Here is a 24,927-nt window from a genome sequence, read left to right as displayed (position 1 = left end):
GCTTGCTAGGAGGCGGCGCCAGGAGCAGAGTGGGGAGGTGGAGGGTAGGGTTGCCAAGTCAATTCAAGAAATATCTGGGGACTTTGGGGGGTGGAGCCAGGAGACATTAGGGGGTGGAGCCAAGATCAAGGCTGTGACAAGCAAAATTGAACTCCAAAGGGAGTTCTGGCCACCACATTTAAAGGGACGGCCCACCTTTTCAATGCCTTCCTTCCATAGGAAATAATGAAGGATAGGGGGCACCTTCTTTGGGGGCTCATAGAATTGGGACCCCCTGGTCCCAATCTTTTTGAAACTTGGGGGGGTATTTTGGGGAGAGGCACTAGATGCTATACTGAAAATTTGGTGCCCTCTGCCCCAAAAAACAGTCCCACACCAGAGCCCCAGATACCCGCAGATCAATTATCCATGGTTTCTTCTATGGGAAGAAATTCTCCAATAGGAATAACAGAGTTCCAAGCAGACATTTCCTCCCCTCCCCTCCCCCGCCTTTCTGACGACTCCTGAAGCGGCGGGGGGGCAGGCCCCTCCCAAACCGGGGGATCCCCTGCCCCCACCTGGGGATTGGCAACCCTAGTGGAGGGGGGGGTCCTCCAGGAATTCAGCTGCGGCCCCCCCCCCCCCCCCTGCTCCTGGGTGCCGTTTGGGGGCCGTCTGGAGGGGAGGGGAAAGTTGGCACCAGTTTGTAGGAAGGCGCCCAGGGAGGATTGCGACTGGGCAGCGTTTTGGGGGGGTTGCAGGGGGCGGCGCCTTTTTGGACGGCTGGGGAGCCAGGCGCAGAGGGGGGCGAGGTGTGTGTGTGGGGGGGGGGGGATCCTCCAGGATCTCAGCTGCCCCCCCCCCATGTCTCTCCCCAGCGGGCCTAGGCGGGGGGAGGGAAGAGAAGATGCTGCCGCGCTCGCTGCGGCCTCCTGCTGGACGGGGCGGGGCGAGGTTGGAGTGACGCTCAGCGCCTTCCGCGCCCGGGAGCCCGAGGCGGGCGGCGACCCTCCGACGACGCCGGCTGCCCGGGTGAGTGGCAGAAGCAGCAGACCCCCCCCCGCCGCCCCCGCACTCCTGGGCGTCGGAAGGGGGGATCCGAGCGCGCGACACGTGTCCCGCCTGGCCCGTCTCGTGGGGACCGCGCGGACGGGGGGGGGCCTCCGCGGGGCTCCGAGCACCTTCAGCCGGGAGGGGGCGGGGAATGCGGGCGGGCCGGGTTTGGGGAAGTGCCCGTCGGAGGGCGGCTCCTCGCGAGGCGGAAGGGAAAGAGCGGCGGGGAGGGAAGCCAGCAGCAAGCGCCAGCAAGGGGGGAGAGCGGGGCAGAGTCGTGGCCCCCACCTGCGGCGGCCCCCCCCACCTCGGGGGCTCTCTCTCTCTCGCGGCGCCCTCCTGCCTTCCCCGAGGGGGGCGCCCTCCGTTCCCGGGGGGAGGGCGCTGCGGGTGCGCGGGTGGGGGGGGGGCGCCGGGCCCATGAAGGTCTTCCTGCGCCTGTGGGGGCTGCCTGGAAGCGGGGGGGGTCGCCGGAGGGGGGTGCTGCTCACCCGGACGCGCTGGTACTGCCTGCCCGCCAAGGTGAGCGGCGGGGGCTGGGGGTGCGGTGGGGCCCTGGAGGGGGGTGGGGGGACAGGGCCCTGAACCTCCTTGGCGGGGAGGGGGGGCTCACCTGTCTCCTTCTGCCCCCTCCCCATCTCGCCCCCCTCCCATCTCTGCCCCCCCTCCCATCTCTGCCCCCCCTCCCATCTCTGCCCCCCTCCCATCTCTGCCCCCCTCCCATCTCTGCCCCCCTCCCCATCTCTGCCCCCCCTCCCATCTCTGCCCCCCTCCCATCTCTGCCCCCTCCCATCTCTGCCCCCCTCCCATCTCTGCCCCCCTCCCATCTCTGCCCCCTCCCATCTCTGCCCCCTCCCATCCTCTGCCCCCTCCCATTCTCTGCCCCCCCTCCCATCTCTGCCCCCCTCCCATCTCTGCCCCCCTCCCATCTCTGCCCCCTCCCATCTCTGCCCCCTCCCATCTCTGCCCCCCCCTCCCCTCTCTGCCCCCCTCCCATCTCTGCCCCCTCCCATCTCTGCCCCCCTCCCATCTCTGCCCCCCCTCCCATCTCTGTCCCCCCTCCCATCTCTGCCCCCTCCCCTACCTGCCCCCCTCCCATCTCTGCCCCCTCCCTCTGCCCCTCCTCTCTGCCCCCTGCCCCCTCCATCTCTGCCCCCCCCTCCCATCTCTTCCCCCTCCCATCTCTGCCCCTCCCCTACCTGCCCCCCTCCCCTACCTGCCCCCCTCCCATCTCTGCCCCCTCCCATCTCTGCCCCCTCCCCTACCTGCCAGGCGCCGGTGACGCTGTGGGAAGAGGCCGGCGACGGGGTGATCTACGCCGTGAGCCGCCGGGCGTCGGGGGGCGCCAGCGGGCCCGTCGAGGGCTCCTCGGTGGGGGTGAGTGGCGGTCCCCTACGGGGCGGGGGGTGGCTGGGCTGTGGGTTCAAGATCCTCCCTCCTCCTCCTCCTCCTCCTCTTCTTCTTCTACCTGGCTCTTTGGGGCTCCGCAGGGCAAGGAGGAGGAGGGAGGAGGCGGCGGCGTCCGCCCCGTTGGAGTGCCCCCTTCCTCCGGGCCAGAGCCGGGCGCTGAAGGCCGCCTCGCTGCCGGGCTTGGTGCGCCACCTGCTGGAGGCCCCCGCGCTGGGCGACCCCCCTGCTTCGTGCCCGCCTTCCTGGCCACCTATCGGACCTTCGCTGCCCCCCGCCTGGTCCTGGGGACCCTGCTGGACAGGTGAGGATGGAGGGGGGGTGGCCAGAGAGGGGCCCTGCCGGGAAAGGGGTCCCCCTCTGTTGGGGGGTGGGGAGAGCCTCCTGCAGAAGCCCCTTCAGCACCCCCCTCCTCTCCTCCCCACCCCCAGGCTCCGGGCGCTTGAAGACCCCGGCTCTGACCTGGCTCCAGAAAGGACCCAGCTGCAGCGGTGAGTGCCCCCCATATCTGTGCATTGTTCTGGAAGTCAGGTGTATGGGAAGGGCTGGTTAGGGCGAACTGATAGGAATGCGAAAAAGCACTCCGTAGATGCTCAGAAGCACTGCTGTCTCAAGCATAGCAGCTTCAAGAGGGGACTGGATAAGCAGGTGCAGCAGAGGTCTATCAGGGGCTGTTAGCCACAGCGTATTGTTGAGACTCTCTGTTTGGGGCAGTGATGCTCTGTATTCTTGTGCTTTCTGGGGGGCGGGGCACAGTGGGAGGGCTTCTAGTGTCCCTGCCCCACTGATGGACCTACCTGATGGCACCTGGGTTTTTTGGCCACTGTGTGACACAGAGTGTTGGACTGGATGGGCCATTGGCCTGATCCAACATGGCTTCTCTTATGTTCTTATGTCTGGGGCAAGGATGCTCTGTATTCTTGGTTCTTGGGGGGCACAGTGGGAGGGCTTCTAGCCCCACTGGTGGACCTCCCTGATGGCACCTGGTTCCTTTGGCTACTGTGTGACACAAGAGTGTTGGACTGGATGGGCCACTGGCCTGATCCAACAGGGCTTCTGTTGTGTTTCATATCTGGGGCAGTGATGCTCTGTATTCTGGGTGCTTGGGGGGCACAGTGGGAGAGGCTTCTAGTGTCCTGGCCCCACTGGTGGACCTCCTGATGGCACTTGCGTTTTTTGGCCACTGTGTGACACAGAATGTTGGACTGATGGGCCATTGGCCTGATCCAACAGGGCTTCTGTTGTGTTTTCATATCTGGGGCAGTGATGCTCTGTATTCTGGCGCTTGGGGGGCACAGTGGGAGAGCTTCTAGTGTCCTGGCCCCACTGGTGGAACCTCCTGATGGCACTGAGTTTTTTAGCACTGTGACACAGAGTGATGGACTGGATGGGCCATTGGCCTAATCCAACAGGGCTTCTCTTATGTGACACAGAGTGTTGGACTGGATGGGCATTGAACTGATCCAACAGGCTTCTCTTATTCTTATGTGACACAGAGTGTTGGACTGGATGGCCATTGGCCTGATCCAGAATGGCTTCTCTTATGTTCCTTTGTGACACAGAGTGTTGGACTGGAGGGGCCATTGGTCTGATCCCAACCAGGGCTCCTCTATGTTCTTATGTGACACAGAGTGTTGGACTGGAGGGGCCATTGGCCTGATCCAACAGGGCTTGTCTGATGTTCTTATGTGACCACAGAGTGTTGGACTGGAGGGGCCATTGCCTGATCCAACATGGCGTCTCTTCTGTTCTTATGTGACACAGAGTGTTGGACTGGAGGGGCCACTGGCCTGATCCAACAGGGCTCCTCTTATGTTCTTATGTGACACAGAGTGTTGGACTGGCGAGGCCATTGGCCCTGATCCAACAGGGCTTCTCTTATGTTTCTTATGTGACACAGAGTGTTGGACTGGATGGGCCATTGGCCTGATCTAACATGGCTTCTCTTATGTTCTTATGTGACACAGAGTGTTGGACTGGAGGGGCCACTGGCCTGATCCAACATGGCTTCTCTTATGTTCTTATGTGACACAGAGTGTTGGACTGGAGGGGCCACTGGGCCTGATCTAACATGGCTTCTCTTATGTTCTTATGTGACACAGAGTGTTGGACTGGAGAGGCCATTGGCCTGATCCAACAGGGCTTCTCTTATGTTCTTATGTGACACAGAGTGTTGGACTGGATGGGCCATTGGCCTGATCTAACAGGGCTTCTCTTATGTTCTTAAAGCCATTCACCACTTTGGGGGCTGAAGGGATTTTTCCCCCCAGGCCAGATGGGCTCGAGGATCCTGGAAACTTTTGCCTTCCTCTGGGCATCGAGCAGGGGCCCCGGAGGAAGTGGGGTGGGGGAGGCAGGAGTGAATGTTTCCACACTGTGAAGGGAGCTGACTAGATGGCCCCTTGGGGTCCCAACCGGCTCTATGTTGCTGTGTTTCTAAGCCTTACGCACAAATCCTTGTTTGAGTGCAGTCAGGTGCGTTTAGGCCAACGGAGTTTCATTCGGGTATAAGCTTTTGTGTGCAAGGGTCACACTTCTTCGGAATGGTATCCGAAGAAGTGTGCGCGCGCACGAAAGCTTATACCTGGAGTAAAACTTCGTTGGCCTTAAAGGTTTCTGACTCCCAGCTGCTTCAGACCGACACAGCTGCCCACCTGAACCTACTGAGACGCCTTGTCAGGTGTACCTCCGGGCTCTTTAGCCTTCTCAGATACCAATGCAGAGCTGTGGGATTCCCCCTCCCAAACACCTCCTTTCCTTCCTGCTGGTGCTTCCCCCCCCCACTGGGCAGGGCAGAGGGAGACCCAGGGGCTGAACCTGGTTGCCTGGGGAGGTCAGGAAGACCGCAGGAGAGGGGCAGGTCTGGGGGAGGAGGAGATGGCATCAAGACACCCGGTTTCTCAGATAGAAAGACTTGGGCACTGGCCCATCGTCCGGTCTGGCTGCCCACTGCTGGAGACAGGCGGCTGGGTGGATGCGGGGCTTCTGATCTGATCCTGCAAGGCTCTTCGCGGGAGTGGGGGGGGGGGGAGAGACCTCCCGCTATGGCTGGCTGCTGCGTTTGATCTGGAGAGTCGGCTCTCCTTCTGGGTCAGGTCAGTAAGCAGACGACTCAAGTTACGCCTTCCGCTGGACTTGGCCTGGCTCGCTTGCACGAGAGATTCTCGGCCCCTCCCCAGGAAGGGGGGGGGATTCTCAACTGCACCTGCTCTCTCTGCCCCAGTTTGGGTGGAGAAAGAGCCTCAGAATAGCTGTTCTGGGTCAGACCCAAGAGTAGGCCTTGAATTCAGCAGGAGCTCACAGGAGCAGAGCTCCTGAACCTTTCTGAGGGTTCCCCCTCCTCCTCCCCACCTCCCTTGTCCCTTGAATCATAGAATCACAGAATCATAGAGTTGGAAGGGGACCTCCAGGGTCATCAAGTCCAACCCCCTTCACAATGCAGGAAACTCACAAAGACCTCCCCACTAAATTCACAGGATCTTCCTTGCTGTCAGATGGCCATCTAGCCTCTGTTGAAAACCCTCCAAGGAAGGAGAGCCCACCACCTCCCAAAGAGGAAGCCTGTTCCACTGAGGAACTGCTCTTAACAGTCATTGAAGGCTAAGACAAATAGATTCAAGGGCAGCTTCTATCCAAGTGCCGTGGTTAGGCTAAATGCAGGGTTATGAATGATTATTTGTTTTTAGATGCATTTAAATGGTCTATGTATATGTCCTTTTGTGGGTGTTGATGCGTTGGTATGTTTGTGAAGAGCACCTCATTTTGTTGCTCTCATTTCTTTTTTGAGAACAATGACAATAAATTTATCTATCTAGAAATCATAGAATGACAGAGTTGGAAGGGACCTCCAGGGTCATCTAGTCCAACCGCCCTGCACAATAAAGGAAACTCACAAACCCCTCCCCACTAAATTCACAGGATCTTCCTTGCTGTCAGAGGGCCATCTAGCCTCTGTTGAAAAACCTCCAAGGAAGGAGAGCCCACCACCTCCCGAGGATGAAGCCTGTTCCACTGAGGAACTGCTCTAACGGTTCAGGAATCCTAGAGTTGGAAGGGACCTCCAAGGTCATCTAGTCCAACCCCTTACACGATGTAGGAAACTCACAAACACCTCCCCCTAAATTCACAGGCTCCTCATTGCTGTCAGAGGTCATCTAGCCTCTGTTGAAAACCTCCAAGGAAGGAGAGCCCACCACCTCCCCAGGAGGAAGCCTGTTCCACGAGGAACTGCTCTAACGGTCAGGAATCCTAGAGTTGGAAGGGACCTCCAGGGTCATCTAGTCCAACCCCCTGCACAATGCAGGAAACTCACAAACACCTCCCCCAAAATTCACAGGATCCTCATTGCTGTCCGTAGGTGCAGCTGCATAACAATCCCTGGATGAGGAGAGCGGGCAGCCAGCCAGCCACAGGTGTTTTGCCACACCCCCAGCAGCTCTCATGAACCCTGGAGAAGCCCTTTGCCACTCTTTCTCCACTTCTTATGTGATTTTGGGCAGCGAGTTGGCCTTTTGACTGGGGGGGACAGGAGAGCATCAGGCGAGCGAGGCCTCAGCCAGGATCTCTAGCCAGCCCAAGCAGGCCCTCGCTCGCCCGGGGCTCTCCTTTGTTGTGTCTGGGTTGCTTCTGGCTGGGGGGGTGGGGGCTGGCATATGCTAATGAGTTATGCTAATGAGCTCCACCTCCTATTTTCCTACAAAATGACCCCTGTCCAAGAGGGCTGCTGTTTCCCAGGGAAGCCCACGAGAGAGGCCCACGTCTCCTCTCTCGTTTCAGCCACCGTCTAGTAACCGGAGGTGCCCCCATGGCCTCTTTAGTTCCATGTGAGACAGCCCCTGTTGGATTCCTCTGCCGTGAATTTGTCTAGTCCTCCTTCCAAACCAGCTGTGGCGATGGCGCTCAAGTCAAGTGTCAGGGAGTTCCACCCATTACTTATGTGCTATGTGAGAAAAGGTTCTCTTTGAGGCCTCCTGAGCCTCTAGGGCGCTTGTCCCAGGGGGCAGGGTCTGTCCAGTTGGTTGGTTTCCTTTCTAATCAAGGAGGACCCAACACGACTCGTCTCATAGAATCACAGAGTTGGGAGGGGCCCTAGAGGCCATCTAGTCCCACCCCCTGCTCAATGCAGGAATAGCCTAGAGCATCCCTGACGAGTGTTTGTCCAGCCGCTGTTTCCGGACTGTTGTTCTCATTCTCCTGTTTTCCACTTTGTGCTCACGACAACACCCTGAGGCAAGCTAGACTCAGAGTATGTGACTCACCCAAGGTCCACCAACGAGCTTCCTCAGTGGAGCCTCCCAGATTCTAGCCTGACACTCTGACCCCTCAGCCACAATGGGTCTCCGGCCCGTTGGTCTCCCCATGCACTGGAAATGCCAGCCTCCAGGTGGGACCTGGGGATTTCCTGGAATTACAACTCATCTCCAGCTGCTCTGAGACTCTGATTCAGAGAGAAGGGTGGGGTATAAATCTGCGGTCTCCTCCTCCTCCTCCTTTTTCTCCTTCTCCTCCTTTTTCTCCTTCCTCTTCTCCTCCTCTTTTTTCTCCTCCTTCACCTCCTTCTCCTCCTCCTTCTCCTTCTTCTCTTTATCCTTCTTCTCCTCCTCCTTCTTCTTCTCCTTCTCCTCCTTTTTCTCCTCCTTCACCTCCTCCTTCTTCTCCTCCTCCTCCTCCTTCTTCTCCACCTCCTTCCTCTTCTCCTCCTTCACCACCTCTTTCTCCTTCTTCTCCTCCTCCTCCTTCTCCTTCTTCACCTCCTCTTTCTCCTTCTTCTCCTCCTTCTCCTCCTCCTTCTTCACCTCCTCTTTCTCCTTCTCCTCCTCCTCCTTCTTCACCACCTCTTTCTCCTTCTTCTCCTTCTCCTCCTTCTCCTTCTTCACCTCCTCTTTCTCCTTCTTCTCCTCCTTCTCCTTCTTCACCTCCTCTTTCTCCTTCTTCTCCTCCTCCTCCTCCTCCTTCTTCACCTCCTCTTTCTCCTTCACCTCCTCTTTCTCCTTCTCCTTCTCCTCCTCCTCCTTCTTCACCTCCTCTTTCTCCTTCTCCTCCTCCTCCTCCAGGGTCTTGTCAGCCTTATGTCCCCCTGGCCATCAGCGTTCCCTCTAAGCTGAGTTAGCGTGAGCTAGCTCACAGGTTTGTCCTAGCCCAGGAAGGACGACCTCAGAGCACACTAATTGAAGATGGTGATCCCATCACCTCTCAGCCGCCTCCTCTCCAGCTTACAGGGAACATTCCTGGCCACGTTCTTGCTCTTTTGGAGGTGGGGGGCGGGTGCTTTTTCACTGTTTGATCCCGGGGCAGTGTTGGAGGTGTACCCCACCTGAGCCTCGCACTCGAGACATGGCCTCATGGCCACCTTGAACCAAGAGGAACGGTGGGATCAAAATAGTTTAATGAATGAATAACCCAAGGGCCGGCTGTGATTATTTTGTGGCGGAAGGACATGCTCAGAAGTCCTGTCTCCATCACGCGTTCTGCGTTTGCGATCTCGCCTTGCCCCTCTTCTGTGGCTCAAGCGGAGCCCTGGAGTCACGGGACACCCCCTTTCCTCTCCCCGCAGGGCTCTGGGATCTCTGCTGTGCTCCTGGCTGGACGGCTACCCGGAGGATTTTGTGGGCCTGGAGCCCAGACTCCGGGAGCAGCTGCTGGACCGCCTGCGCTGGGCCCTCGGGAGGGGGTCTGAGCACGAGAAGAGCCTGGCGCCGGCCCCAAAGGAAGAAGCCCCGGGGACGCGGGGAGAGCCGGAGGGAGAGGAGGCTGCCGTGGAAGACCAGGACGCCAACCCCCATTACATCCTGGGCCTGCAAGCAGACGAGGTGGCCGCTTACCTCACCGCGCAGGATGCTGTGAGTGCGGGAGGGGGGGCAGCCAGCCCCAGAGGCTGAGAGGGCAGCTGCGTTCAGCAGAATTTTTAGAGGGTCCCAACCTTTCACGTCCCTCATGGGTGTTCTGGATGTGTAATGTGTGGCCACTTTGGTGTAGCGGTGAAGTGTGCGGACTCTTATCTGGGAGAACTTGGTTTGATTCCCCACTCCTCCACTTGCAGCTGCTGGAATGGCCTTGGGTCAGCCATAGCTCTCTTATCTGGGAGAACCGGGTCTGATTCCCCACTCCTCCACTTGCAGCTGCTGGAATGGCCTTGGGTCAGCCAGAGCTCTCTTATCTGGGAGAACCGGGTTTGATTCCCCGCTCCTTCACTTGCAGCTGCTGGAATGGTCTTGGGTCAGCCGTAGCTCTCTTATCTGGAAGAACCGGGTTTGATTCCCCGCTCCTCCACTTGCAGCTGCTGGAATGGCCTTGGGTCAGCCATAGCTCTCTTATCTGGGAAAACCGGGTTTGATTCCCCACTGCTCCACTTGCAGCTGCTGGAATGGCCTTGGGTCAGCCAGAGCTCTCTTATCTGGGAGAACCGGGTCTGATTCCCCACTCCTCCCCTTGCACCTGCTGGAATGGCCTTGGGTCAGCCATAGCTCTCTTATCTGGGAGAACCGGGTCTGATCCCCCACTCCTCCACTTGCAGCTGCTGGAATGGCCTTGGGTCAGCCAGAGCTCTCTTATCTGGGAGAACCGGGTTGGATTCCCCACTCCTCCACTTGCAGCTGCTGGAATGGCCTTGGGTCAGCCATAGCTCCCTTATCTGGGAAAACCGGATTTGATTCCCCACTCCTCCACTTGCAGCTGCTGGAATGGCCTTGGGTCAGCCATAGCTCCCTTATCTGGGAGAACCGGGTTTGATTCCCCACTCCTCCACTTGCAGCTGCTGGAATGGCCTTGGGTCAGCCATAGCTCCCTTATCTGGGAGAACCGGGTTTGATTCCCCACTCCTCCACTTGCAGCTGCTGGAATGGCCTTGGGTCAGCCATAGCTCTCTTATCTGGGAAAACCGGGTTTGATTCCCCACTGCTCCACTTGCAGCTGCTGGAATGGCCTTGGGTCAGCCAGAGCTCTCTTATCTGGGAGAAGCGGGTTTGATTCCCCACTCCTCCACTTGCAGCTGCTGGAATGGCCTTGGGTCAGCCATAGCTCTCTTATCTGGGAGAACCGGGTTTGATTCCCCACTCCTCCAGTTGCAGCTGCTGGAACGGCCTTGGGTCAGCCAGAGCTCTCTTATCTGGGAGAAGCGGGTTTGATTCCCCACTCCTCCACTTGCAGCTGCTGGAATGGCCTTGGGTCAGCCATAGCTCTAGCAGGAGTTGTCCTTGAAAGGGCACCTTCTGGGAGACCTCTCAGCCCCACCCACCTCACAGGGTGTCTGTTGTGGGGGGAGAAGATATAGGAGATGGTTAGCCGCTCTGAGTCTCTGATTCAGAGAGAAGGGCGGGGTAGAAATCTGCAGTCTTCTTCTTCTTGTAGCTGCTGGAATGGCCTTGGGTTAGCTATAGCTCTCACAGAGTTGTCCTTGAAAGGGCAGTTTCTGTCAGAGGTCTCTCAGCCCCACTCACCTCACAGGGCGTCTGTTGTGGGGGGAGAAGATATAGATTGTAAGTCGCTCTCAGTCTCTGATTCAGAGAGAAGGGCAGGGAATAAATCTGCAGTCTTCTTCTTCTCATAGCTGCTAGAATGGCCTTGGGTTAGCTTTAGCTCTCGCAGAGTTGTCTGTGAAAGGGCAGTTTCTGTCAGTGCTCTCTTAGCCCCACCCACCTCCCAGGGTGTCTGTTGTGGGGGAAGAAGATAAAGGAGATTACAAGCCAGTCTGAGATTCAGAGAGAAGGGCGGGGTATAAATCTACCGTCTTCTTCTTCTATATGGCCTTGCCACAGTGAGGACTGGAAACTTGGTGGAGTGTTTTTGTTTTTAATTCAATGGAAATGAGGCCCTCTGGAGCTGACAAACCGTGCCAAGTTCCAGGTGTCGTAGGGAGGGGATTGCAAACAACCTCCGGCGCTGCTTATGGGTGTGCCTTCTGCATCGAAATGGGCAGGCTGCAATGAGGCTTGCGTCAATTGCGCAACCCACAGTGTGTTGTTGTGCATATGGATAATGTGTTTGGCTGGACTGATTCTGCTGATGCTGAGAAGAGAAAAGGGGGGGCCTCAGACCCCCTGAGCTTGACTGGGCAACACCAGTCACTTTCAAGCACGTATTTGCAGTCAGGAGAACTAGAAACGTGACTGTAAACAAAACCCCCAGTCTCGGTTATTCTGCTTGTTTTTGTAGGTGTAGTCACAGAACCTGCACTGATGCCCTTTAGGGGTATTGGCAGGGGCTCAGATCCATCTGTAAGGGCAGTGGTCAACTCCAGCTTGGGTGATTCCTTGAGATTTGGGGGGGAATCCCTGGGGAAGGGAGGGAATTCCACAGAATAAAAACATAAGAGAAGCCATGTTGGATCAGGCCAATGGCCCATCCAGTCCAACACTCTGTGTCACACAGTGGCCAATATGTGTGTGTGTGTGTATACACATATGTTGGACACTGTGTGACACAGAGTGCTGGACTGGATGGGCCATTGGCCTGATCCAACATGGCTTCTCTTATGTTCTTCTGTGACACAGAGTGTTGGACTGGATGGGCCGTTGGTCTGATCCAACATGGTTCTCCCAGATAAGAGAGCTGTGGCTGACCCAAGGCCATTCCAGCAGCTGCAAGTGGAGGATGGGTGAATCAAACCCGGTTCTCCCAGACGAGAGCTATGGCTGACCCAAGGCCATTCCAGCAGCTGCAAGTGGAGGAGCGGGGAATCCAACCCGGTTCTCCCAGATAAGAGAGCTCTGGCTGACCCAAGGCCATTCCAGCAGCTGCAAGTGGAGGAGTGGGGAATCAAACCCAGTTCTCCCAGATAAGGGAGCTATGGCTGACCCAAGGCCATTCCAGCAGCTGCAAGTGGAGGAGTGGGGAATCAAACCCGATTCTCCCAGATAAGGGAGCTATGGCTGACCCAAGGCCATTCCAGCAGCTGCAAGTGGAGGAGTGGGGAATCAAACCCGATTCTCCCAGATAAGGGAGCTACAGCTGACCCAAGGCCATTCCAGTAGGTGCAAGTGGAAGAAGGGGGAATCAAACCCAGTTCTCCCAGATAAGAGAGCTCTGGCTGACCCAAGGCCATTCCAGCAGCTGCAAGTAGAGGATGGGTGAATCAAACCCGGTTCTCCCAGACGAGAGCTATGGCTGACCCAAGGCCATTCCAGCAGCTGCAAGTGGAGGAGTGAGGAATCGAACCCGGTTCTCCCAGATAAGAGTCCACACACTTCACCACTACACCAAACTGGTACCCTGCTTTTTAAAAAAATATATAAATAAAACAAATACCAAACAACCAATGTCTTAAAACTTACAGATTAAAGCCACAAGATCTGCTAAGAATATCATGAAATGTCTTTTAAAAGCCAGATTTGTCAGAGCCAACTCTGTAGCCGACTGCACTCCGCCGTGTTGCTTTGCAGGAGTTGACTTATTTTCGATCTTCCGTTAGATTCACAGTTCAGATTAAGAGACTCTAAAAAATCCTGTCTTTGAGGGAAAACATAAGACTTTGTGAAACTTTATAAAACATCGGCTGGAGTTTGTTAGCTGCAGCAGCTTCTGAGTCAGAAAGCGAAAGCAGAAGCTTATTAACTGATTAAACAGCCAGAGCTTGAGAAAGACGGAACAGCTGCACCAAAAATTAAAAATGAGGTGATAAGACTGTTTAAAAACAATTCCTTCCACCGAGGCAAGATAAAAGTTAGAAGGTTGAAAACAACTTAGCGTTTTTAGGAGCGAAGAAACAGGCATCTGCCTTCCTCCAAGTCTGCGCATGTATGAATGCATCTGTAAGCTTGGTTTCATTTTAATTTTATCTCCAATGTTTACATTTTTATATTCTGCGTATTTTTATTTGCAACTGTTATGCCATTAAAGGTTTGGTATGATATAAGTCCCCAGCTTGCGGGGGGGGGGGGGGAAGCGTAGAGGACTGGGGAAGGCAATGGCAAACGACCCTGTAAAAAGTCTGCAGTGAAAACATTGTGAAAGCAACGTCACCCCAGAGTCGGAAACGAGTGGTGCTTGCACAGGGGACTACCTTTACCTTTAGGCATATATGACAATCACATAAAGAAATATCAGCGGGCGAGCCAAAGCATCCGGTTCAGCTAGCAATTGCTATTCCAGTTAGCTTGCTTTGGATGGTGAAGGTGAGAGACGTTTGTCCGGGTGAAAATCGTTCCTAAAATTAGCAGCATGATAGATGCGATGGGAGAGATTTGGTTCGGTGACCGAGCTATCAGCGAAACGCACCTTCATTCAAGCTACCGAGCCCGTCCCCGTCTTGAACCTATATTTGGACCAAATTCAGCTTTATTAACCAATGGAGTCATTCAACACATGGATGCTGATATAAAATATTAGAGACATTGTGTTTTAACAATTTATTAATAACATATGGTTGAGCCAAGCGGTCTACCTAGGATCGAAACTCACGGGAGCGGCCCGGACTTCCTGTTTGGCTTGGAAGGCAGACTGAAGCTCCCGACCAAGGGGGATTTTTTTTACAGTAATCAATTGTCTCTTTTCTATACTAACCCATATATTTCAACCCCCCCCTCCCTCCAATATTTGACTTCCCCGAAGTTGTAAATTTAAATTCAATTATAAAGGTACCGCTAACCAATCAAAGTTCAATATTTTTTCTTCTCTCATTACTACTAAAAAATTGTCCAATGACTTTTTATATTCCATTCTTTCTCCATATATCTTTTAAATTTCTTCCACTCCTTTTTGAATATATCTAAATCATAGTCTTTAAAAATATTAGAGACGTTGGAACAGTCCTTGTTAGCTGAATCAGAGCTTTTGATTCTCTCTGATATTTCTTCACCCTATTGTCATATATGCTTAGCACTTCTTTTACGTGTGGGTATTATTAAAGATTTATTATACACACGGCTTTTTTGGTAGAAAAAGTCCTGCAGGAATTCATTTCCATGTTAGGCCACACCCTCCGACACCAAACCAGTCAGAACTGCATTCCTGTGTTTTCCTGCGCAAAAAAAGCCCTGGTTATAAATGTGTATGTAAATATTGATAAGTCCCATTGGTTGCACAGTTCTGTATTTTTTCCCCTGTGTGCTGCTTATTGTACTGCGTATCTCACCTTGTGGTTGTCCCACCTGGAGTTTGGCAACCCCCTCTGCGCCCACCGTGCCAGGCTGCCCGTGGGGCTCTGTCTAGGGTTGCCAATCCCCAGGTGGGGGCAGGGGATCCCCCAGTTTGGAGGCCCTCCCCCCGCTTCAGGGTCGTCAGAAAGCGGGGGGAGGGGAGGGAAATGTCTGCTGAGAACTCTGTTATTCCCTATGGAGATTTATTTGCATAGAAAATCATGGAGAATTGTTCCGTGGGTATCTGGGGCTCTGAGGGGGCTGTTTTGGGGGGTAGAGGCACCAAATTTGCATTATAGCATCTAGTGCTTCTCCCCAAAATACCCCCCAAGTTTCAAAAAGATTGGACCAGGAAGTCCAGTTCTATAAGCCCCAAAAGAAGGTGCCCCTATCCTTCATTATTTCCTATGGAAGGAATTGAAAAGGTGTGCCGTCCCTTTCAATGTGATGGCCAGAACTCCCTTTGGAGTTCAATTATGCTTGTCACAGCCTTGATCTTGGCTCCACCCCTAATGTCTCCTGGCTCCACCCCCAAAGTCTCCTGGCTCCACCCCCAAAATCCTCAGATATTTCTTGAATTGGACTTGGCAACCCTAGCTCCGTCTGATCTGAATCTCCTTTTTCTGCTCCCCCCCAGGAGCTCTTCCTCCACTTGGTGCCCCACGAGTGCTTGGGCTCCCTCTGGTCTCAGCGCGACAAGAAGGGCAACGAAGGGGCCTGCCCCACGGTCCGGGCCACGGTGGCTCAGTTCAACCGGGTGGCCAACGCCGTCGTGGCCTCCTGCCTGAGTGACACGGGGCTGCGCGCCACGCAACGGGCCCGCCTTCTGGAGAAGTGGATCCGCGTGGCCGAGGTGGGGGCCCAAGCAAATTTTCCTTCCCCTAGACAAGAGTTGCCAAGTCCCTCCCCCACTGCGGTGGGGAATTGTTCTCTCTCTCTCAGAACAATGACATCACCTGGAAGTGAGATCATTGTGCTAGGGACGTCGCACCAGGGACACTCCAGGACTCACGATAAAACTCTGTGGTACCATAGAGTTTTGCTGCAATTCCTGGAGCGTCGCACCAAGGACACTCTAGGATTCACGCTAAGACTCTATGGTACCATAGAGTTTTAATGCAATTCCTGGAGTGTCGCACCGAGGACACTTTAGGACTCACGATAAAACTCCGTGGTACCATAGAGTTTTACCGCAATTCCTGGAGCGTCGCACCGAGCACACTCTAGGACTCACGATAAAACTCCGTGGTACCATAGAGTTTTACCGCAATTCCTGGAGCGTCGCACTGAGGACACTCTAGGATTAACGATAAAACTCTATGGTACCATAAGGTTTTGCCACGATTCCTAGAGCCTCCTCAGCATGACATCCCCAGTGTGATAACGTCACTTCCGGGTGACATCATTGCACCAGGGATGGCATGCAGCGATGGGGCTCTTTAGGGGCTTGCTCCCTGCTGGCGGATTGGGGCCCTCCAGACTGGGGGATCCCCTGTCCCCGGGGGGATCTTGGCAGCCCCATCCAAGCATCTCCCTCTCCCCTCGGTTCCTTTCCAGGAATGCCTCTCCCTCCGGAACTTCTCCAGCCTCTACGCCGTGGTCTCTGCCCTCCAGTCCACCCCGTTGCATCGACTCAAGCGGACCTGGGAAGAGACGTCCAGGTTGGGCGGGGAGGGGGAGGAGACAGCCTCAGAGGGGCTTCATAAGAATACAAGAAAAGAGCTCGCTTGGATCAGACCAGGGAAGGTCCATCTAGTGCAGCCAGTGCACCCTGAAAGGCCAAAAGAAGCAAGGCAAGGAGGTCGAGGCTTTCCCCTGACCCTCAGTGGAACAGGTGGTGGGCTCTCCTTCCTTGGAGGTTTCAAAACAGAGGCTGGATGGCCACCTGACAGCAATGAGGATCCTGTGAATTTAGGGGGAGGGGTTTGTGAGTTTCCTGCATTGTGCAGGGGGTTGGACTAGATGACCCTAGAGGTCCCTTCCAACTCTATGATTCTATTAGGAAGAACTTCCTGACCATTAGAACGATTCCTCAGTGGAACAGGCTTCCTCCTGGGGAGGTGGTGGGCTCTCCTTCTTTGGAGGTTTTTCAACAGAGGCTAGATGGCCATCTGACAGCAATGAGGATCCTGTGAATTTAGGGGGAGGTGTTTGTGAGTTTCCTGCATTGTGCAGGGGGTTGGAGTAGATGACTCCAGAGGTCCCTTCCAACTCTATGATTCCTGACCATTAGAACGATTCCTCAGTGGAACAGGCTTCCTCCTGGGGAGGTGGTGGGCTCTCCTTCCTTGGAGGTTTTTCAACAGAGGCTAGATAGCCATCTGACAGCAATGAGGATCCTGTGAATTTAGGGGGAGGTGTTTGTGAGTTTCCTGCATTGTGCAGGGGGTTGGACTAGATGACCCTGGAGGTCCCTTCCAACTCTATGATTCTGTGATGTTACCTCTCCGCACTGGGATTCAGAGGTTGACTGCCTCTCAGCTTGGTTCCCTTTAGATGGTCCTTTTCTTGCTCCCCTTTCCCTCGCAAACCTGATATCTTGGCCCCCTGCATCCAGCCAGGGTAAGTCCCCCAAAGTAGCAACATTCTTTGTGGCGGGGAGAAGGAATGAGGCAAAGCAAGGGTTGAGGAAGAAGAATTTTGCTCCCCTTTTTCACCATTTGCTTAAAAACAATCTTAGATGCCAGCTACCTCGAGTTTTATTTTTGGGTTGTGCTTTTGCCCCAGTCGGCCCCCAAAGTGGTCTTTGCCAGTGTTCCTTCTAAGCTGAGTTAGCGTGAGCTAGCTCACAGATGTTTAGTCTCCAGCTCACACATTTTTGTCTTAGCTCAGGAAAAATGGCCCCAGAGCACACTAATTGATGCAGGAGCCCACAACTTGAATACCAATAACTCGCAAAGTAGAATCTTTGCTCACAAAACCCTGCAGCTTAGAGGGAAGGTTGGTCCTCTCTTATGACCCCGTGAGATAAACTAGGGTGGAAGATGAAAAGAGGCCCTCTCTCCCCCAGCTGGGACTTGAACCGGGGTCCTCCGGATCTAAGACTCCTTTCCTGTGTCCCCTGGAAGTTCTGGGCAAAGGTCTTTGGTTCTGAGAGAAGTCGCAGAGCCCTCCCCGCTCTGTTCTGATGTCAGGCCCCCCTGCCCCCTCCCTTTGGGTTGGGGCCAAGGTTTGGGCACCCCTCCTATGGGGTCAAGTCTGAGTGGGCGGGGCTGTTCTTCGTTTTGATGACTCTCTGTGGGTCTTGCTGCCCCCAGGGACTGTATCCACTGCTATGGGGAGCTCAGCGCCATCTGCTCAGAGAAGGACAATTACCGCCAGAGCCGGCAGCTCCTCTTTCAGGTGGGCAGAGGCAGAACGCCACCCCAACCCCCAACGTCTCCACCCTGGCCTCCTGCCCTGCGCTGTGGGGTGGAGGAGGGGGGTGTCTTCCAAGCCAGGGGCTCTTCCTCCCCACTGAAGTCCCAACATCTGGTTTTTCATGCTTTCCCTCCCCCTTTCTCTTCCCCACAGGAAGGTTCCCCCAATCCCGAGCCCACCCAGAGGAGGCATCAGCGGAAAACACTGGAGCAGCGCCCCACGGTGAGGTGTGGGGCTGGATGGAAAACATAAGAAGGGCCCTGCTGGATCAGACTGATAGTCCCTCTAGTCTAGCCTCCTGTCTCGCACTGCGGTAACATAGGTGTCCTAGAGGGGTTGGGTGGTGGCTCAGGGGTAGAGCATCTGCTTGGTAAGCAGAAGGTCCCAAGTTCAATCCCTGGCATCTCCAACTCATAAGAACATAAGAGAAGCCATGTTGGATCAGGCCAACGGCCCATCCAGTCCAACACTCTGTGTCACACAGTGGCCAAAAATTTTATATACACACATACACTGTGGCTAATAGGCATTGATGGACCTCTGCTCCATATTTTTATCTAAACCCCTCTTGAAGGTGGCTGTACTTGTGGCCGCCACCACCTCCTGTGGCAGTGAATTCCACATGTTAATCACCGTTTGGGTGAAGAAGTACTTCAAAGAAGTACTCAAAAGGGTGCAGGCAAGTAGGCGTGAAGAACCTCAGCTGGAGACCCTGGAGAGCCGCTGCCAGTCTGAGTAGACAAGACTGAGTTTAGGGAGGGACAGTGGCTCAGTGGTAGAGCATCTCGGTAAGCAGAAGGTCCCAGGTTCAATCCCCGGCATCTCCAACTCAAAAGGGTCCAGGCAAGTAGGCGTGAAGAACCTCAGCTGGAGACCCTGGAGAGCCATGAATGGGGCTGTGGCTCAGTGGTAAAGCATCTGCTTGGTAAGCAGAAGGTCCCAGGTTCAATCCCCGGCATCTCCAACTCAAAAGGGTCCAGGCAAATAGGCATGAAAAACCTCAGCTGGAGACCCTGGAGAGCCGCTGCCAGTCTGAACAGACAATGCTGACTTCGGTGGATCGAGGGAGGTCTGATTCAGTAGAAGGCAGCTTCATATGTTCTTTAGGGGAGGGATGGTGGCTCAGTGGTAGAGCATCTGCTTGGTAAGCAGAAGGTCCCAGGTTCAATCCCCGGCATCTCCAACTCAAAAGGGTCCAGGCAAGTAGGCGTGAAGAACCTCAGCTGGTGACCCTGGAGAACCATGAATGGGGCTGTGGCTCAGTGATAGAGCATCTGCCTGGTAAGCAGAAGGTCCCAGGTTCACTCCCTGGCATCTCCAACTCAAAAGGGTCCAGGCAAATAGGCATGAAAAACCTCAGCTGGAGACCCTGGAGAGCAGGGGAGGGACGGTGGCTCAGGGGTAGAGCATCTGCCTTGTAAGCAGAAGGTCCCAGGTTCACTCCCTGGCATCTCCAACTCAAAAGGGTCCAGGCAAATAGGCATGAAAAACCTCAGCTGGAGACCCTGGAGAGCAGGAGAGGGACGGTGGCTCAGGGGTAGAGCATCTGCCTGGTAAGCAGAAGGTCCCAGGTTCACTCCCTGGCATCTCCAACTCAAAAGGGTCCAGGCAAGTAGGCGTGAAGAACCTCAGCTTGAGACCCTGGAGAGCCATGAATGGGGCTGTGGCTCAGTGGTAGAGCATCTGTTTGGTAAGCAGAAGGTCCCAGATTCACTCCCTGGCATCTCCAACTCAAAAGGGTCCAGGCAAGTAGGCGTGAAGAACCTCAGCTTGAGACCCTGGAGAGCAGGGGAGGGACGGTGGCTCAGTGGTAGAGCATCTGCATGGTAAGCAGAAGGTCCCAGGTTCAATCCCTGGCATCTCCAACTCAAAAAGGTCACCCGCTTTGGACTATATTTCTATAGGCAGGACCAGCAGGTCTCAGATTTACCCCCCCCCCCATTCAAAGGATCTCAGGTTTGGGAGGGGCTGTGCCTTAGTAGCAAGAACCACCGCTTGGCATGTGGAAGGTGCCAGGTTCAATCCCACGCCCCGTGGAATCTCCAGTTCAAAGGACCAGGCAGAAGCTGTTGCAGAAGACCTTTTGCTGCCCGGGACCCTGGAGTAGGGTTGCCAATCCCCAGGTGGGGGCAGGGGATCCCCTGGTTTGGAGGCCGTCCCCCCCCGCTTCAGGGTCATCAGAAAGGGTGGGGGGAAGGAAATGTCTGCTGGGCACTCCAGTATTCCCTATGGAGACCGATCCCCATATGGTATAATGCAGAATTGATCTGTGGGTATCTGGGGGGGGGGGCTGTTTTTAGAACTAGATGCCCCAAATTTACAACATAGCGTCCAGTGCCTCTCCTCAAAACACCCCCCAAGTTTCAAAAAGACTGGACCATAGGGTCCAATTCTGTGAGCCCCCGAAGCTGGTGCCCCTATCCTTCATTCTTTCCAGTGGAGGGAAGGCATTTAAAAGGTGTGTGGTCCCTTTAAATGTGCTGGCCAGAATTCCTTTTGGAGTTCAATTGTGCTTGTCAGAACCTTGCTCCTGGCTCCACCCCCAAGGTCTCCTGGCTCCGCCCCCAAGGTCTCCTGGCTCCGCCCCCGAGGTCTCCTGGCTCCGCCCCTGAGGTCTCCTGGCCCCGCCCCCGAGGTCTCCTGGCTCCATCCTCAAGGTCTCCTGGCTCCACCCCCCAAGGTCTCCTGGCTCCACCCCCCAAGGTCTCCTGGCTCCACCCTCAAGGTCTCCTGGCTCCACCCCCCAAGGTCTCCTGGCCCCACCCCCCAAGGTCTCCTGGCTCCATCCTCAAGGTCTCCTGGCTCCACCCCCCAAGGTCTCCTGGCTCCACCCTCAAGGTCTCCTGGCTCCACCCTCAAGGTCTCCTGGCTCCACCCCTCAAGGTCTCCTGGCTCCACCCCCAAGGTCTCCTGGCCCCACCCCCCAAGGTCTCCTGGCTCCACCCCCAAGGCTCCACCATCAAAGTCTCCAGAAATTTCTTGAGTCGGACTTGGCAACCCTGCCCTGGAGACAGAGCAGCTGCCAGTCTGAGTAGGCAATCCTGACTTGGGTTGGAAGCCATCTCCTGCAGGTGTCCCTGTGTGGGGGAAGGACTTCCTTTTGCTGCTGCCCCTTGAAGCAGTCAGACGGAGGGCTCCGGTGCTCTCTTTCTCTCCCAGCCTGACTTTCCTTTCCTTTGCTTTCCCCTTCCCTTCCCCCTCCCCCAGGGCGTGGTCCCCTACCTGGGCACCTTCCTGAAGGACCTGGTGATGTTGGATGCCGCCACACGGAACCGGCTGGAGGTGAGTCTGTGGGGGAGGGATGGCTCACTGGGAAGAAGCAGTGCTGGAAGGCCCTGGGGCCTGCAGGAGGGGAAGGCTGGTGCAGGGGGTCCTCAGAGGGGATGGCACGGTGCCCAGAAGAAGAAGACATTGGATTTATATTCCACACTCCACTCAGAGTCTCAGAGTGGTCACAATCTCCTTTCCCTTCCTCCCCCACAACAAAGACCCTGTGAGGCAGGTGGGGCTGAGAGAGCTCTCCCAGAAGCTGCCCTTTCAAGGACAACTGCTGGGAAAGCTCTGGCTGACCCAAGGCCATTCCAGCAGCTGCAAGTGGAGGAGTGGGGAATCAAACCCGGTTCTCCCAGATAAGAGCTCTATGGCTGAACCAAGGCCATTCCAGCAGCTGCAAGTGGAGGAGTGGGGAATCCAACCCGGTTCTCCCAGATAAGAGCTCTATGGCTGAACCAAGGCCATTCCAGGAGCTGCAAGTGGAGGAGTGGGGAATCAAACCCGGTTCTCCCAGATAAGAGCTCTATGGCTGAACCAAGGACATTCCAGCAGCTGCAAGTGGGGGAGTGGGGAATCAAACCCCGTTCTTCCAGATAAGAGCTCTATGGCTGACCCAAGGCCATTCCAGCAGCTGCAAGTGGGGGAGTGGGGAATCAAACCTTGTTCTCCCAATTAAGAGAGCTCTGGCTGACTCAAGGCCATTCCAGCAGCTGCAAAGGGGGGAGTGGGGAATCAAACCCGGTTCTCCCAGATAAGAGAGCTATGGCTGACCCAAGGCCATTCCAGCTGCTGTAAGCGGAGGAGTGGGGAATCAAACCCGGTTCTTCCAGATAAGAGAGCTATGGCTGACCCAAGGCCATTCCAGCTGCTGTAAGCGGAGGAGTGGGGAATCAAACCCCGTTCTCCCAGAGCCTGTGCACTTAACCACTACACCCAACTGGCTACACCAAACAAGCAGGGACTCGAACACAGAACACCAAACAGAGAAAGGGTTGACGACCATGGCCAGCCTGTTCGTAAAAGAGAGCCAATTTGATGTAGTGGTTAAGTGTGTGGACTCTTAACTGGGAGAACCGGGTTTGATTCCCCACTCCTCCACTTGCACCTGCTGGAATGGCCTTGGGTCAGCCGTAGCTCTGGCAGAGGTTGTCCTTGAAAGGGCAGCTGCTGTGAGAGCCCACTCCAGCCCCACCCACCTCACAGGGTGTTTGTTGTGGGGGAGGAAGGTAAAGGAGATTGTCAGCCACTCTGAGACTCTCCAGAGTAGAGGGTGGGATAAAATCCAGTATCTTCATCTACCTCACAGGGTGACTGTTGTGGGGGAGGAAGGTAAAGGAGATTGTGAGCCGCTCTGAGACTCTTCGGAGTGGAGGGCGGGTTATAAATCCAATATCTTCTTCTTTAGGGGCCCAAGGTCCCCTAGCCAGTTTCCAAGGACTCGAACTCAGAACTCCCAGAAAGTTAATTCAGCCTTCTAAGCACCACAGCACGCTGGGTCTGAATGACTTGGCTGAAGAAGGAAGGGCTTTGGGGCGGGTTTGGTTTTCTTGCCTTCATTGTGGGGTTCTAGGAAAAGGCCACCCTTTCTTAACCCTTAGTTGAACATATATGAACATGAACATATGAAGCTGCCTTTTACTGAATCAGACCCTGGGTCCATCAAGTCAGTACTGTCTACTCAGACTGGCAGCGGCTCTCCAGGGACTCAAGCTGAGGTTTTTCATGCCTATTTGCCTGAGTTGGAGATGCTGGGGATTGAACCTGGGACCTTCTGCTTACCAAGCAGATGCTCTACCACTGAGCCACAGCCCCATTCATGGCTCTCCAGGGTCTCCAGCTGAGGTTCTTCACGCCTACTTGCCTGGACCCTTTTGAGTTGGAGATGCCGGGGATTGAACCTGGGACCTTCTGCTTACCGAGATGCTCTACCACTGAGCCACTGTCCCTCCCTAAAGTCAGTCTTGTCTACTCAGACTGGCAGCGGCTCTCCAGGGTCTCCCCCTGAGCCACCATCCCTCCCCAATGAATTTAGTTACTTAACCTCCCTTTCTTAACCATTAGTTAGTGAATTTCTGTCCCAAACCCTGTTTTTCCACACCGGATGCCATGAAGTTACGCAGGTCATAGGGTTCCAGAGTCCTCTCTGGGGACTTTGGGGGTGGGACCTGGAGACTTTGGGGGTGGAGCCAGGAGACTTTGGGGGTGGAGCCAAGAGCAAGGGTGTGAGAAGCACGACTGAACTTTGAAGGGAGTTCTGATCATCTTAATACTCACGGGTTGATTTTCCATTATACCATATAGCAAGGGTGGCCAAAGGTAGCTCTCCAGATGGGTTTTTTCCCCCTACAACTCCCATCAGCCCCAGCCAGCATGGCCAGTGGCTGATTGGAGTTGTAGGCAAAAAACATCTGGAGAGCTACCATTGGGCACCCCTGTGGCATATAGAGACTGGTCTCCATAGGGTATAAGGGAGCTTTCTGCTAACCCTGATGCAGGGTGGGGTGGGGGTGGTCCAAACCAGGGGATCCCCTGCCCCCTACCAGGTCGACAGGAAGAAGAAGAAGAAGATATTGGATTTATATCCCGCCCTCCACTCCGAAGAGTCTCAGAGAGGCTCACAATCTCCTTTACCTTCCTCCCCACAACAGACACCCTGTGAGGTGGGTGGGGCTGGAGGGGGCTCTCACAGCAGCTGCCCTTTCAAGGACAACCTCTGCCAGAGCTATGGCTGACCCAAGGCCATGCCAGCAGGTGCAAGTGGAGGAGTGGGGAATCAAACCCGGTTCTCCCAGATAGGAGTCTGCACACTTAACCACTACACCAAACTGGTTAAGCAGCAGCCTCTGAATACGTCAGTAAAAATGCCATTCGGGGTCTCTCTTCTCTCTGCAGAACGGCTACATCAACTTTGAGAAGCACCGCAAGGTAGGTGGGTCGGCCGGAGAGGCGAGGGGTGGGTGGAGGAGGTGAAGGGGGCCGGTCCTCCCACGCTTCTCTCTGTCCCGCCAGGAGTTCGAAATCTTGACACAGCTGCGCCTCCTGCAGGCCGCCTGCCGGAACTACACCTTGAGGCCTGACCGCACCTTCCAGAGGTGGCTGGAGAGTCGCCCCCGCCTCACCGAGACCCAAAGGTGGGCTCTTCTCTTTGTTGTGCCGTCCCTGTGTTCATCTGCTAAAATCAGGACTTTTGCCTTGCTGTCTAGAGAGCCGTCTAAGGTTGCCAGTCCCCAGGTGGGAGCAGGGGATGCCCCGGTTTGGAAATTCTCCCCCCCGCACACACACACACACCGCTTCAGGATCATCAAGAAGTGGGGAAGGAGGAGGGAAATGTCTGCTGGGCACTCCATAAATCTCTATGGAGGCCGATGCCCTTAGAAAACAAGGGGGAATTGATGTGCGGGTATCTGGAGCTCTGAGGGGGGGCTGTTTTTTGGGGTAGAGGCCCCAAATTTTCAGTATAGCATTCAGTGCCTCTCCCCAAAATATCCTCCACGTTTCAAAAAGATTGGACCACGGGGTCCAATTCTATGAGCCCCCAAAGAAGGTGCCCCTAGCCTTCATTATTTCCAGTGGAGGGGAAGGCATTTAAAAGGTGTGCAGTCCCTTTAAATGTGATGGCCAGAACTGCCTTTGGAGTTCAATGGTGCTTGTCACATCCTTGCTTCTGGCTCCACCCCCAAAGTCCCCTGATATTTCTTGAATTGGACTTGGGGAGGCCTGGGGAAAGCGGCCTCCATGAGGTCAAGCGTCTTGCCAAAAGAATTTCGGAAATTTCCAGTCTATA

At 55.2% G+C, this 24,927-nt stretch overlaps 1 protein-coding gene and 1 non-coding gene across 2 annotated transcripts in view; both read left to right on the top strand.

The window, feature by feature from the left end:
• Positions 1-1,452: 1,452 nt before the first annotated feature.
• The window catches only part of RGL2 (ral guanine nucleotide dissociation stimulator like 2), a 38,838-nt gene continuing 15,363 nt past the window's right edge, over positions 1,453-24,927 (top strand). Inside the window, 12 exon segments of the mRNA XM_060238187.1 lie at positions 1,453-1,554; positions 2,305-2,661; positions 2,664-2,743; positions 2,871-2,930; positions 8,993-9,278; positions 15,148-15,363; positions 16,068-16,171; positions 17,768-17,852; positions 18,024-18,092; positions 21,078-21,152; positions 24,036-24,068; positions 24,153-24,274. Of these exon segments, the coding sequence (XP_060094170.1) occupies positions 1,453-1,554; positions 2,305-2,661; positions 2,664-2,743; positions 2,871-2,930; positions 8,993-9,278; positions 15,148-15,363; positions 16,068-16,171; positions 17,768-17,852; positions 18,024-18,092; positions 21,078-21,152; positions 24,036-24,068; positions 24,153-24,274 (1,589 nt within the window).
• TRNAT-UGU (transfer RNA threonine (anticodon UGU)) lies at positions 19,260-19,326 on the top strand. The gene has a single exon. It is a non-coding gene; the product is annotated as a tRNA-Thr (tRNA).

This window comes from Heteronotia binoei, chromosome 5 (genome assembly GCF_032191835.1).
Source record: "Heteronotia binoei isolate CCM8104 ecotype False Entrance Well chromosome 5, APGP_CSIRO_Hbin_v1, whole genome shotgun sequence".
NCBI classification, from domain to species: Eukaryota; Metazoa; Chordata; class Lepidosauria; order Squamata; family Gekkonidae; genus Heteronotia; species Heteronotia binoei.
This window is presented reverse-complemented; position numbering and strand designations above follow the sequence as displayed.